The sequence below is a fragment of the Glycine max genome, chromosome 12 (genome assembly GCF_000004515.6).
Source record: "Glycine max cultivar Williams 82 chromosome 12, Glycine_max_v4.0, whole genome shotgun sequence".
NCBI classification, from domain to species: Eukaryota; Viridiplantae; Streptophyta; class Magnoliopsida; order Fabales; family Fabaceae; genus Glycine; species Glycine max.
The window spans coordinates 20,805,940-20,821,780 of NC_038248.2; the positions used below are offsets into that span (position 1 = coordinate 20,805,940).

Genomic DNA, 15,841 nt, shown 5'->3' on the forward strand with positions numbered 1-15,841 from the left:
TCCACACTACTAAAAGTATCTAGTCAAGATTTGAAATGACACATGGTCGTGTTTCAAGATCCCAAACACTAATTTATCCCTTGCTACCCCCTCCGAGCCAAAGCATATTTATTTTCTAAAAGCAACAACAAAAACAAAATAGGAACCCTGAGTAGGAACCACCGCTAAACCGACAAGAAGAGCAATGCAAACAACACATGCATGAAGTTGGGCAACAATGAAAGAAAAAAGAAAATAAAATCCGCCAAAGGCAAGTGAAGAAAAAAAGAGAGACAAAGATCTCCAGATTTTACAAGAAAGGCACAAAAGTACAATAAGGATTAATGTATAAGACAAAAGGAGTAGAGTCCGACCCAAGAGTTGAAAGGAACAAAAGTACAAGCAAGACTCTCAAGGTTCTTACTTAATATAACCCTCAAACACTCTTTGAGCCTCTCTAATCCTTTCTTTCATAGCTCTCTTACCCCTGACCACGTCACAAGCCCAATAAAGCCCATGTGGATCAAGGAATGACTAATTTTGCTTTTAAGTTTGGATTCTGGAATGGAACCCGCACACGCTTGTGATTGTTGAAATAATATATATACATATAAAAATAATAAAAGAAGATAATCCTCGAGGTTTACACTTACTCATTTGAGAAGAAAACTCATTCGACCAGGAGCTCGTGGAAAATGCCAAAGGACAATTGTGATAGTAGGGTACATTCGATGTCAGTCGCTCATGTAGACTCCTTAGGATTCCTTTTGAATCCAAGAGTGGCCTTTTTTGTGTAGATTCTTTCGGGATCAGCCCATGCCATCAAGTTTCAGCGGGATCGACAGATCCTTGGCATCACTCTACGATCTTAAATTGGGAAAGTTTCATTTGGTCACATACCAAAGTGTGACAATCCATTGTCATCCTTCAATGGGGCGCACGATCGATCCCAAAGCCTTATGTTTTCTTGTTGGGCAGAATAATTGAAGTTTTTAAAAAGAACGGGGAAAATCCTAGGATCAATATTTCGATTGATTGATTAAATGTCAAATGGATCCATTGTTGTCACTCCAAAATTGTCAAGTGACTAAATCAAACAAAACATACACTCTGATGGAGTCCCCGAAGAGATTTGCAAAAAGACAGGATAAGGTCTCATGAGTTATCACGTCTTTCAAAAAGAGACAGCCAATCTGTGTTTTCCACAAAAAGAAAAGAAGCAAAAAAAAATCAAATCAAAATCAAAATCACAAAAGTAGGAAAGAATGTCATGAGCATTACACAATTTTCATGATTCAAAACATTTTGCATTACTATCATTTCAAGATGAAGGTTGCATGCATCTGTATCCCAAAAATCATGTTCATATTAGGCTATAAGTGCATAGATTTCTCTTTATATACCAATTTCTCAAATCTAATGTTCTATCTTTTAAGTTTAGGATGAGAGGCCCTCTCAAAGAGTTAACCTCTTACTTTCTCATAAGGTTGAGCCCTTTGGTACTAGTGCCTATTGGCTTATTTCGTAGGACTCAACATCCTTTGCTTTATGATTTCATGGGACTCAAAATCCTTTCCTTTATCTTTCATAGGACTCAAAGTCCTCGCCTTTATCCTTCACAAGACTCAAAGTCCTCATTTTTATCCTTCATAGGACTCAAAGTCCTTGCTTTTAACTTTCATAGGACTCAAAGTTCGCCTTTATCTTTCATAGGACTCAAAGTCCTCGCCTTTATCTTTCATAGGACTCAAAGTCCTCTGTCTTTATGCTTTCATAGGACTCAAAGTCCTCTGTCTTTATGCTTTCATAGGACTCAAAGTCCTCTGTCATTTACATTTAAAAGACTTCAATGTCTTCATTTACATTTCAAAGACTTCAATGTCTTCAGTCATTTACGCTTTCAAAAGACTACAATATCTTCATTTACGTTTCAAAGACTTCAATGTCTTCAGTCATTTACGCTTTCAAAAGACTACAATGTCTTCATTTACATTTCAAAGACTTCACTACAATGTCTTCATTTACATTTCAAAGACTTCAATGTCTTCAGTCATTCACGCTTTCAAAAGACTATAATGTCTTTATTTACATTTCAAAGACTTTGATGTCTTCATTCATTTATGCTTTCAAAAGACTACAATGTCTTCATTTACGTTTCAAAGACTTCAATGTCTTCAATCATTTATGCTTTCAAAAGACTACAATGTCTTCATTTACATTTCAAAGACTTCAATGTCTTCAGTCATTTACGTTTTTAAAAGACTACAATGTCTTCATTTACATTTCAAAGAATTCAATGTCTTCAGTCATTAATATCTTCATTTACATTTCAAAGACTTCAATGTCTTCAATCATTTACGCTTTCAAAAGACTACAATGTCTTCATTTATATTTCAAAGACTTCAATGTCTTTAGTCATTTACGCTTTCAAAAGACTACAATGTCTTCATTTATATTTCAAAGACTTCAATGTCTTTAGTCATTTACGCTTTCAAAAGACTACAATGTCTTCATTTACATTGCGAAGAATTCAATGTCTTCAGTCATTTATGCTTTCAAAAGACTACAATGTCTTCATTTACATTTACAAGACTTCAATGTCTTCTGTCTTTTACATTTTACAAGATTTCAATGTCTTCTGTCTTTTACACTTTATAAGACTGCAACATCTTCTGTCTTTTATAGGACTCAATGTCATTGTCTTTGTGCTTCTTAGGACTCAATGTCCACTGTTTCTATGCTTTGAAAAAAAATTCAATGTCCTCTTGTTTTTCTTGGTTTCACTTCCTTGGTTTTCGCCAGTTGCCCAGTTGAATAGCAAGGTCGCTCGAACGAAATTAGTGTCCTTATCTTTACTTCCCTTTTATTTCCAATAAAAGCTAAGTAAAGAGGGGCAACTGTCATACTCTAATTTCGTCCGGGGACTATCGTTCGTTGATCTTTTAATCCTTGCTAGTCAACTTACGGTGTTGAACGCCAGTTATAGTGCGAAATAGATGATCATTCAGTATTTTGATCAAGAATGCAAAGAATACCAAAAAATGGGGCAAAAGGGTCTTTTCCTTGGTTTTCTTGGACCCTAGCTCGCCCAGGCTAGCCTCTAGCTCGCCTGGGCCACCATATAGCTTCATGGTGAAGAAACCTGCTTGCCTGGGGGAGCTCATTGCTTCAGCACTAAGTTTCAACTTGCCTGGGTGAGCTACAACTGCCCCAAAGTGACCCTTTGCCTATAAATAGGCATCCTAGGGGTGTTTTAAGGGGTTCCAAGGGTCAGAAGTGGAGAGAATTGAGAGAAGAAGAAAGAAGAGGAAACAAAGCGGAGGCCCTATCAAATCGCGACCGCAATCATTCCTTACTTCGTTTCTTGTTCTGCGTTCTTCGTGCGACCGTCGGTTAGTTTTATTTTTGAGGATTGAATGTGATCTATGTACCCTTAGGGGTCCCCCTTGTTATTATGTGCACATTCATCTTCTCCATCTATCATCGGCGATCTCGTTTTTTTTGTAAAGTTCAATCTTAACCGATCACTAGTGTTGTAAAGTTGTCTTTAAAGAGATTGAAAGTTAATAAACAAAACCAAGATAAAACCAACTCATAACTAAATTCTGTTTTTTTTTTATCAAATATCACTTAGGATCATTTCAAGGTCCAATGCCTTAACGATTCTCTTCGCTTTTCAAATTTAAAAGATCGTTTCAAGGTCCAACGCCTTAACGATTCTCTCCGCTTTTCAAAATTTAAAACATTGTTTCAAGGTCCAACATCTTAAACGACTTTTTGTTCGCAGTTAAAATGAATCTTTCAAAAACATAAAAATCAATTTAACACATAAACATTCAGACTAAAGAACTACGTAGGTCTGAATTCCTCATTGCACCTGCAGATACATAGGAGCAAGGGCAACACCCTTGTTGACCCCAAAAAAATAAAAAATATAAAAAGGGAAAATACACAATTTTGAAGTCATGTTTTGCACACTTGATTAAAGGCTGTCATCCCTTGTGGCGGGCTCGTGGGGTGCTAATACCTTCCTCATGCGTAAACAACTCCCAAACCCTTATTTTCAAAAATTTGCAGACCCCTTTTTGGTTTTTCTAACGTTTTCCTCGAATAAACGTTGGTGGTGACTCCCACACATTTTTCTTTTTGGAAGACGCTCCTTTGGCTTTTTGTCCGCACTCCCGTCGTAGGGTAGGTTACGACAAAGACTATCAAAAAAAATTTTACAAAAGGAAACAAGTTAAGTAGTGGAATAACATAAAGTAAGATGTTCAGAATATTATGCAAATAATATAGAAACTCATGCCCAATGCCACATCTTATTAGAGTGTTGTGTCCCGGCGTCCTCTAGCACGGGGTTCTTTAAAATCATCCACCTAACAATTTGTTCCTACGAACACAGGGTTTGAGATCATCACAGGATCCACCTAACAGTTTGGATGAATTTTCTACAATCTCTTTTGAGATTAGTATTTTTAAACTTGAATAACATAAATACAAACTAAAATCCCATTCTAATCTAGTTTTCACTAAATTAAATTTTTAAAATGTAATTGAAAAGAAAAATCTAAAATATAATAAGATGGGGAGAAATCAACTTACTCTAAGAATAATTCTTTTAGACTTATTCATCATCCTTACCATTTATTTTCTTGAAGTATAATGGTTGTAATGAGTTACTAATCTTAGCCCTTATATAATAACATGAGAAGAGATCAACTTATTTCAAGAGTAATCCTTTTAGACTTATTCTTCATCCTCATCATTCATTCTCTTGAGATTTAAAGATTAAGATTAATTACTCATTACAACTATTATATTTAAGAAAATAAATAATAAGAATAATGAATAATTCTAAAAAAATTACTCTTAAAATAAGTTGATGCCGTTCTCAATATCCACAATAATTACTAGCTTACCAGGAATCTCATAATATCGTTAGTTTTTTCTTCACATCACATTGGGCTTAGCATCAGGACCAAACCTAAACATTATTTCAAATTTTCAAACAATTTGAAGTATTTGGACCAAAACTAAAATGTATGTAAGCATTAAATGTCACTTTTTAACAAAAAAAAGAAAGAGAGAGAGAGAAGAAAATGCTACTATATTATATATCACTCTGGACCAAGACTAAATAAACATGCCGAAATAAATAAAAGCGGGCCAATGCTATTTAGTATTTACAAACCTCCCTCCCCCTGGTTTTGCTCGTTGTACCTTCTATCTATTTTCTTTTTCTTTTTTGTAATTCTTTTTGATAAAATTGCATTTTTATAGGAAAATGATAGTGTAAAGGTGAGAGGAAAGAGAAGTATTTTGAGGATAAAAATAAAAATCCAAAAGTTGTCAGAGGTTTGAAGAGCAAAAAGGGAAGGTTGGGTGTAAATAGTATAGGCCATCTGAGAATACAATAGTATAAACCCAATTCAAACATTTTTGAGGACTTTGAACATGTTGATACATTGATGACAAAAAAAACAGGACGTGTTATTAGATCTCACTCTTCTTCTCTTTCTTATGGTCATTAGATGTCACTCTTTGGGCTTCTAACAAAAGATGTCACTCTTAGGACCCAAAAAAAGAAAACAAAATATTAAATATCACTCTAGGCCTGTCAAAACTTAACGTGTCTAAGGCAGTTGCTTCATGCACTTCCGGATTTGTTTCCAGCAAACCATTCTAGAATGTAATTTACATTCCGGATTAGTTATTCCAGAATGTAAAAATTTGCATTATGTATTAAATTCCAGAAATGATAATCCAGAATATAAAATTACATTCTGGATTCGAATTTCCGGAAGGTTTAGAAAAATGCAGGAAGCAATTATGGAGCTGCAGGAAGCAATTGCCCATGTCCAAACTAATAAAAACAGTCTAAGCCCAGTTTAATTTTTTTAAGGACTGTGATCATGTTAATACATTATGTTAATCCAAATTACAAATCAGTCGGAACCTTTTTTTTAATCTTTTTTCTAAGTTCACTTTTAATTTTGTCAATGTAGATTAAAGAAGTAAAATTTGTCAAAAATATATTTAATTTTTTTTAATAATGCATATTAGTTTGTGAGTAAAAGTAAAACTATGAATAACACAAGTTGTTAATAAGAAAATAACTTATTATGAAATAAAAACACTAATTTAATAAATAAAGATAAATTCAAATCAAATAAAAAATATAAATTAAGATATTTATTATTGTCAACTAAATTAAGCACTTGAACTAGGTAATTGGGTCTTATAAATAAGACTAGAATAATGAACTATATCCTTTAACAAAATTTTTATTTTAATTATTTTTAAAATATTAATTAGTTATGTCATAAATAATTTCTTAAAGAATATATCAACTTTTGAAAAAGTATATACTACTAATGAATAATGCACGATATTGTCAACCCTTACCTGAGGTCCTATGTATAAGAAAGGTGATAATATTTGAACATCTTTATATTTTAAACACCTCATTAATATTTTTTTTCTCTTCTATCACATTAATTTCTTAATTACAATATTGACTAGCATTCATTAACTTTTTTTATTATAACTCTACATTTTATGTACAGTGCATGTCCTACTTTAAATAAATAAATACAAAAATAAATAATTTCCTTAAAATTATGCCCATCATCTTGAGTCACATGAAATCATGATATATTGGTGCCCAAGTGAATGCATCTCATCCAATTCATCTTCCGTAGTTAGTTTGTTTCAATTCCATGACGCATGCAGTTTTTTTAGTACCAGTTTCAGCTACTTTTCGTACATTGACAATTCTAAGCATTTATTCCGTATGGCTTAATTTCCACATTCCCCTGCCATAAAACCACTTTACCTGATTGCATATCAATCTTGCTATCCCTTTTCACACGACATAAGATTTTTTAAAAAAAAAATTGTAAGAAAATTACTATCCCATTTTTTTATTATATTTCTTAACTCATTTAAATTTAATTTATAAAATACACATTTAAAAAATATAATTTAGTTAATAGTTGAAAATGAAATTAAAACTTTCTTAATTATTCATTGAAATTGTAAAAAAAAACATATCTGATCAAATTATAATTTAAAACTCATAAAACGTCAAACAAAAGAAAATGACAGGAGTAGTTGGGAAGTTTTCAGTAGGAAATTTGATTTTTCTAATGATTTTCCATTTTTTAATCCTTGTTTGAGTTGAAAACATACCACTTTAATATTTTTTTCCCTTAAACCTAAATTTGCATTAATTTGCAATTTTGCATGGATGACTTCTTAGGCCGGCAAATTCAAACTGAAAATCACGTATAATTTTCAAAAGGTAGTAAACATTTAATGGGCATAACATAATTTCCACATTTCCAACTTGCATCTACATTTACACATGACTCACACCTTCGCCAATTAAATTCAAATTAAAAAACATATAGTTCTATAGTTCAAAGCTTGGTAGCTTCGTTGTCATTCAATATTCTAATCACTATTGTTCTAGTCGACCAAAACCTCACGTATGGAATGTGTCTTCTGCTATTAATGATACCCTTACACTACGACACATTATGAAGGGTTTATTCCCTTCTTTTTATGGTACGAGAGACTAACTAGTCATCGTTTTAGATGTTTGATTGCATGAATCTACTAACAAATTAATGTCGTCCTTTCAGTAATGCAGCTGGAGAAAAATAAAACTGTATAAAAAATTATATAATAAAAATAAAAGTGTATATATAGTACTAGAGTTTTTTTCCTATTATAAAAAAGGATTTTTTTTCTTTTCCTTACAATGCATGGATTTGTAAAATATATATTGATTTATTAATATAATAGTGAGTTACACGTGCATTTGCAGCAGTTGTGTTGATCTCTCTCTATATATAACTATTTATATATAATTATTTTTTTAAAAATAAAATGTACAACAACAAAAACAAAGTAATATTCTACTTGACATATCAAATAAATTCAGATAGTTTTTTTTTCTCAAAAAACACTTCCACCAATTTTAACTGATTTTTTTTGTCAAATAATATATATATATATATATATATATATATATATATATATATATATATAATATTTCAAACAATGAAGTAATTGTATAATATACCTCTACTAAGACGCAAAATTTTGTAGTAACATCAATATAAATAGGTAGTATTAGACATTTACTCCATTAATTGATAAAGACAAACTCAATTACAAAAAAGAATTAGAACAAAAACTCAACTCTATTGCATGTAGAACTGGAAGAACCAAACCCATTGTAAGAATCAAAGATATAGAAAATGTTAAGCCCCTAAAATTCTCTTACTTGTGTTTGGATTAGAAATTTTAAAATTTTTAGGAAATTTAAAATTCCTAAAATTTAAATTACTTTGATTTTAATTTTCTTCATTTTTTAAATGCTTTGTTTGAATAAATCAATTCAAATTTCTTCAATTTTAAATTCTTTGTTTGGATAGGGCAATTCAATTTTCTCCATATGCAAAATTTTAATTTTATATTTTAAATAGATGAAATTTTAATATTAAACTCTATAGAAAAAAAAACATAATCTAATTTTGAAATATTAATCAAAAAATATTTTTCAATTTTTAATAATTTAAAAATACAAAATATTGATAATTTTAACTATAGTTGTTTTGTCTTACCACAATCAATGATGCTTTTAAACCGACATCAACCAAGGTTATTTTTCGGTCAACATCAAATAGGATTTTTTTGTCAAAGTATGTCGGGAATATTTGTCAATTGGGGCTATTTTTCAACTAACGTTGGTTAAGTCTATTTTTCAGCCAATGTTAACTAGGTTTTTTTACCAACGTCGGCTAGGGTTTGTTTGGCTGACACTGGTTAGGGTCTTTTCGAACAACATTGACCAAAGCTATTTTTAGCCAACGTCGACCTAAAAAATCCTACCCAATATCGGCTAAAAAATAGCTTGGTCGATGCTGACCAATAGAACCTACCCGATATCGGCTGAAAAACATCATTGGTCATCGTTGGCCAAAAAATCCCTAATCGATGTTGGTTAAAACATAGCCCTAACCAATGTTAGACAAAAAATCCTACCCAGCATCGGCTATAAAATAGCCTTGGTTGATGTTGACTAAAAAATAGTTCTGATTGATGTCGACCGAAAAAACTCTAGTGGATGTCGACTATAAGAACCTAGTCGATGTCGACTAAAAATTGTCATGCCCGATGTCAGTCAAAAATATCTAGCTGGCGTTAGCAGAAAAATCCTAGCCAACATCAACCAAAAAACTTAGCTAATGTGGTTAAGAAATAGCTCTGGCTAATGTCAGCCAAAAAATCCTAGTCGATGTCAGCAAAAATAATCCTAACCGACGTCGGCTAAGAAAATCTAGTTGACATCAGCCAAAACAACCTAGCTAACATCGACTGAAAAATAGTTTCGGCTGATGTTGGCTGGAAAAACCTAGTTGACGTCGGCTGAAAAACCCTAGAAGGTGTCTACTCAAAAGTTAGTCATGACTGATGTCAATAGAAAAAATCTAGCCAACGTCGACCAAGAATATCATTGGTCAACATCAACTGAAAAAACCTAGATGACAACGGCCAAAAAACTACTTGGCTGACATCAACAAAAAATTCTCATGACTAACTTTAGTGAGAAAATAACCCTAACCAACATCATCTAAAAAAAATCTTAGCTGATATCGGCAAAAAATAGCTTTGGTTGACATCATACAAAAAAATTATGATCGAAAAAACCTCGGCCAATGTCGTGAAAAACAACTTATGCCGATGTTGGCTGTAAAAACTTTGGTCACCCGTAGTTGCGAGTGTTGAGCGAGAAAGAGTCGCGAGCAAGAACATGAGTTAAAGTGAGCATCTCTGAAAAAAGAATTTCAAATTCTATATTTTTTGAGAGAATTTGAAATTTCATTGTTTTAGTCAATCAAAATGATTCATAAAAATACCAAAAATTAAATTCCCTTTCAAATATTCTATCCAAACAAGCTATTTTATCATGAATCTTTTTAAATTCCTTGAAAAAATGAATTTCTCTATTGAATTGTTCCATCCAAACACACTATTAGTTTTGATAATAACAAAGTTATTGAATTTTGATCAACTAATAAAGTTGTTTGACATATGCAGACTTATCTTGTGTCCAATAAAGAAATAGGTATAATCGCTCTAACTTAGATGCGCTAAAAGAATCCAATGTGCTATTGAAATGTTTGTGTCCCAAACTTTTGTAGAACTCAACATCCATTATGCATTATCGTTCAAAGGATTTTATAGAAAACTTGTGTCCAACACTTTCTACACATAACTTTAAGTTTTCTATCGTCCAACTCGAATATGTGCTTAAGAACTTCATTCAATATGTTTTTTTTTTTTTATATTCTATCCTTGTATAACCTTAGTTGATATTCCTTTTGCTTTAAAAATGCTCTAACGTTTAAATATCTTTAGCATGTAATGTAAAGAAGGATATTCTGAGCATAAGTACAACTTCTGATCAAAAGAGTCAACCTTGCTAGTTACATCAAACCCCAAACAAGGAAAAGCCTAGCAGCACATGGGTGAAAGGAGAAAAAAGATTATGGAGAAATGATGAAGGTTGAAAAATGGAGTCTTCAAAGAGAGAGCTTTAGCCACCACACACACTTTGAGGATTAGTCAAGGAATAATTAGATCAAGTCCTATCAAGTGGGACCTTTAATAGTCCCTTTCTCAAATTTTATAAAGTGACATGTCAAATTGGTCTCGCATAGGTGACAATGGGTGCTCGCTTAAGCGAGCCAATTCATGAAATCCCATGGTCTCTAAATGCTTACTTGCTAGTTAAGCGAGAATGATGCCTTTAGCGAGCCTTCATGTAGCTTTCTGACCTTCATTTTCTTAAGCGACAATGATGTCTCACTTAAGCAACTCTTCATCTTCAAGGATATTGCACTTCAAAACTTCCTTTTTATCTCCATGAATAGCTTCACAACTTCACCTTTGCTTCTCACTACTAAATTTTTTTTACAACACAATCTCAACGATGATTGTCAAAAAACTGTTTTCGTTTATATGGCGATGACAACTTTGTAAATACTGTCAATATTTCAAAGATGGTTTTTGCGAAATCGTCTTTGAATACTCCAAAACAACTACAGTTTTCGCGAAATCATCGTCATTTTACTCTATTTAAAGATGGTTTCGCAAAAACTGTCTTTGAATGTGGATAATTTTAACTTTGAAATGTGTGTGTTCGTTCCTCTCCTCTGGCTCGCTGTCTTCTTCTTGTTGTCCTTCTTCCTTTCTCCTCTTCCCAATGTCATCGAGGTCTTCAACAACGATAAAGAGAGAGAGAGAAAGAGTGGTTGAACATTCCCTCTCCTCTGTCTCCGTCTCCGCCTCCTCCAACAAAGTCAACTCCGCCATCCAGATCGCCGTGGCCCACTTAGAAGACGAGTTTCGCAACATCCTTATCTCCCACATCAACCCCTTTGACCCTTCCACCTCTGAAGACAAACCCTCCCAAACCCTACCAAACCTTCCTTCCACCACCTTTTCCCCAAAACACCTTCTTACCAACAACAAACAAGATTCAATAGAAATTGTGCCAGAAACTACTAACACCACCATCACCACCAGGTCTACGACAGTGTGGGAAAATCCTCCATCAACATGAGCTTCCGCAAGCTCCACATCAAAAAAGCTCATCATCAAAGAAGTTTAATGCCTCAAGTAGGAGCAGCTCGAGAACAAAATCTGATGTTGGATAAAAGCCACCAAGGTCTGCGTCTGAACTCTCTTTGCGAGTGAGAAGAAGCTCTAGGAGCAAATCTCGCGTCGAAACTTCCATCGACGACGCTTGCTTCATGGAGACAACTTCGCCGAGGTGATTAGCATAAGCCATAGGTCGTCGGAGAAGTTATTCAAGATTCTTGATTTGCAGGATGCCTTGATGGATTTGGTGTTGGATATCAACGTTGTGTTTGATTCGAAGTTGTCGGAGTCAATTAGGGTTCAGGCCGCGTAGATTTTGTCACGGTTGGGTGAGGCTATGAGGGGGATTTTGTCTAAATTCGATAACGTTGTGCTTAGGGAAACTTCTAGGGTTCCTGTTCCCGGTGAAACGACTTAATTTTTTAAAATTTTATCCTTTTGAGACGGTTTGAAAATCATCATGAAAAGTCAAAGTCGTCGTAAAAAACCTCTCAAAATCGTCATAAAAAAACACTTTTTTTAGTAGTTTCTACTTGAAAACAAACCTAATTTAGTTAAAATAAACAAATTAACTAACTAAACTACATGCTATATGCTTATTTACAAAAATAACAACTAAAAACGAACAAACATAGCTCCAAATTGTAGAAAATATTGTAATGTAATTGCTTCTACTTCTTGACAAAAGTAAGAAATGTATAGAAATTATCTATGTAAAGCCAAAAGAAAAAATGTACAGAAAAGCAACTATAACTATCAGAAACTTGGAATGTCTTTTTAGCAAAGAAAGGACAACTATAATCTCTCTTCATAATTAGAAGAAGACACATACAAAAGAAAAACATGAAAGAGTTTCTCATGCATTAAATGAAGAATCAAAACATGATTATTTCTTAGAAACTCTCTTACCAGGGACGGAGCTATGGGGTGGGTGGGGGGCATGCCCATAAAACAAATCTTAATTTATTCATTCAATTTGTGCAACAACTTCCCTAAACTGTAGCTAGGGAGTAGGGACGAAGGTTTTCATCTTCTTTTTTTTTTGTTCCTTTTTCTTCAACCAATTATCAGTTTTTTTAATAGATGATATTTAAATAACGTTAAAATCAATAGAAGATAAGATTAATTTTATCAACTTTAAATATATAAAGTTTTAAATAGTAAGCAACACGACAATCTTATGCTCTTCTTGATAAATAATAATAATTTTTATCTTATTAAAAAGATTTTATCCACTTTTATATTTTAAATACCAGATATATTTTTGTCAAATAGATTAGATTTTATCCTATATTAAAAAAATATAAAATTTTATCTTCTTTTATACTTTAAATACTATATGTTGGTAGTGAACCTTTTGTGTGGCTTTTTTTTTTCCTAAGTTAATTTGCTTTCAATCAAGACCTCTCCACTTTTATTGTTCCATCACTCACCGCTCACACGTATTGACAATTTTAGAAACGCACATCACAGTTCAAGAAATGAATCACCGAACACGCTTAGGTAAAGCAATAAGGTATGTATAATTATTTCATATTATTCTATTCAATATATTGTTTAGTCAATAAATGTAAAAAGTGTAAGGTGTTAATTCAATTAAAATTAAGTTATTACCTTAGTAATTCTTATATACTTACATGTAATTATAACATTATATTATCAAGATTTTATTTAAAAATTTATGTGTATATATTTTTTCCCGATATTTTGTTTGCATGGTTGCCTCTCTGTCAATGAATGTTGGCTTCGTCCCTGACTCTCACAACTGACATTTCTCGAAGAAGTCTATAAAAGCAAGTCTTGAAGCAAAGAAAATAAGTTAAGCTGAACAAATCTTTGAACCTTTCTCTTTGATTTTAACCTTGCTTACAATGGCCGATAGTTCCTACAAGCTCTAAATAGTTTCATTCTTTGAATTGCAAAGTTACCTTGTATCTTGTGTGTTAAACTTTCATATGCTCACTTGAGTTACCTTGCATTGCAAAGAATTTTTTCACAATTTCACACATACTGTTTAATCAACTAAATTTTTATTTAGAAGACTCAACTAACTAAGTTAATTAAACTTCTCTAGTAAGAAATGTTTTGGTTTAAGTAAAACGTTTTAAACTTACAAAAATTAAAAATTCGAGTAAGAAAGCAAAATTATATTTCAGTCAAACTTTAATTTCTATATTTCGGTGCAGGGAGAAGGAATATCCGTATGGTGGCATGGAATGAAGATAAGTACCACTAGTACGTTTATTACAACTGTTTCGGAACACAGTTTAATAAATTCGCGTTAAACTTCTCTTCCAGCTGTACGACCGAGACTTGGTCACAAGTACTCCGTACTAAAAAAGCATGGGACCCGAAATGGCTCTTAGGACTAATAATAATTATGAATGTAACTGACATGATTAGTTGATAACTAAGAAAATTATAGTGTGTGGATTATCTACAAAAATGGCAAAATAAAGTTATTTTCTTTTAGAGGCACGAAAACAAAACCATAAATACGATGATGATTTCTAACTACAATTGATTAAACCATCCTCACTCACCTGCAAGAAGAACAGTATCATATAGATAGATTGGAATAATTAATCGAAGGCTTTGCATATAAAAAAGGAAAACCAAACAGGAGTCATAAACCAGAGTTCAGAAATGAACAGGAAATTAATAAAAAAAAAAAAGACTTCACTATTTTTGCTCAAATATTTACATCTTCAGAATACAATATAGCTTATCCCCAACTAGACCTCACATATAGATATGTAAGTATACATTTAAAATATCCTATAATGTAGCTATTTATAACAGAATTTGGTGCATACGTGTTGATCTCATTATTTAAAAACCAATTTCTGGTCACGAGCTTGACTGTGACGTGAAGATTTTTTAGAACACAATTGCAATTATGGCCGCGTAGGTTATATTTATCTGTAATTTCTTACGATATCAAGAAATACAAAGAAACCTAATTAATCGCGAATGCAATTTAAAACCTTGTTTGCAAGTAATTTGTCATCTGTAAGACTTGAGCATGGCTCCACAGAAAGTGCACATAATAGCCTTCCAAGATTTCCAATAGAAAGGAACAAAGCAAAATCTAGTTTGAGTAATCATGTCTGCCACGCTGGCGCCGCCGCCGCACCGCGAGCACGACCCTGCCACCGGCTTGCTCCGCTTCACTTTCTTTGTCTGATCCACAAGAAAACAAAAGCACACCATGTTTTCCAACAACGTTGTCACTTCGAAGAACTGAATCTCTTGATTTTCTTTATATTGTAAGATTTACAACATCGATCACACAGTTTCCTTTAAGAAAATACAGATTCAAAACGTGTTCTGAAGGATGCTTTTATGATTTGGGGAATTGGGTGCTTTCAAGATTTTATAGAGGGAACAGAGAACTGAGAAAAAGTGAGGTTCGTTAAAAGGTCAACTGTATGGGCGATTTTGGCCCGTTGGATGCCCGACGCGTGTTGCGGTGGAATTGATTGGATTGGACAGCCAATGATTGTGGTCATGTAATTGGCGCGGGAGACCTACTCGGTTCAGGTATATTGCGTGGATGATTACCACGTGGACGGTCAAGATGAGTTTGTGTAAATGAGAGAATGGGTATAGAAAGAAGCATTCAGAATTTGAGGAAAAGAAATAGACTTTACTATGGTCTACTACTCTATGGATAAAATCTCGCTCTAGTACTTTGAGCTGTATTTTTTTAACAGTATTTATAGGTTATGTTAGTATTATTCTAAACTGGAGTAATTGATTTTGATTGAAGAATTTGGTTCTTGGGAAATTAATTTTTAGTGAAGTTTCTTTTTTTAATTATTATTTTTTTCTTTCATTTATAAGTATTTCATTCATTAGAGTTAGAACATAAGAGTGTATTATGTCTTAGGTGTGAATTATATAAAGTTTCCTAAATATAATAAGATGTAATTATATTTTATCTCAATAAATCACATAGATAAAAGATAATTAGATATTTTTGAGATATAATTAAATAACATAAGAATTAGTTATATATGTTTGGATCCCTTAAGGTTATAAAATGAAATTGTATTAATAGATATGCTTAAAATCATTGCATCCAAACCTATTGAATTGGATTCAATTGGTCGATTGGACTCATTCAGTGGCGTAGTCTATTAGGTCAAGCCCAATAAAGACCAAATAATACTAAGATTAAAAC

General features: G+C 32.6%; 1 protein-coding gene across 1 annotated transcript; it reads right to left on the reverse strand.

Moving 5' to 3' along the window:
* Positions 1-14,313: 14,313 nt before the first annotated feature.
* Positions 14,314-15,469, reverse strand: LOC100810234 (uncharacterized). Its single transcript, XM_003540035.5, has one exon. The coding sequence runs from the start codon at positions 14,866-14,868 to the stop codon at positions 14,662-14,664; it is 207 nt and encodes a 68-aa protein (XP_003540083.1). The 5' UTR covers positions 14,869-15,469; the 3' UTR covers positions 14,314-14,661.
* Between the last annotated feature and the right edge of the window lie 372 nt (positions 15,470-15,841).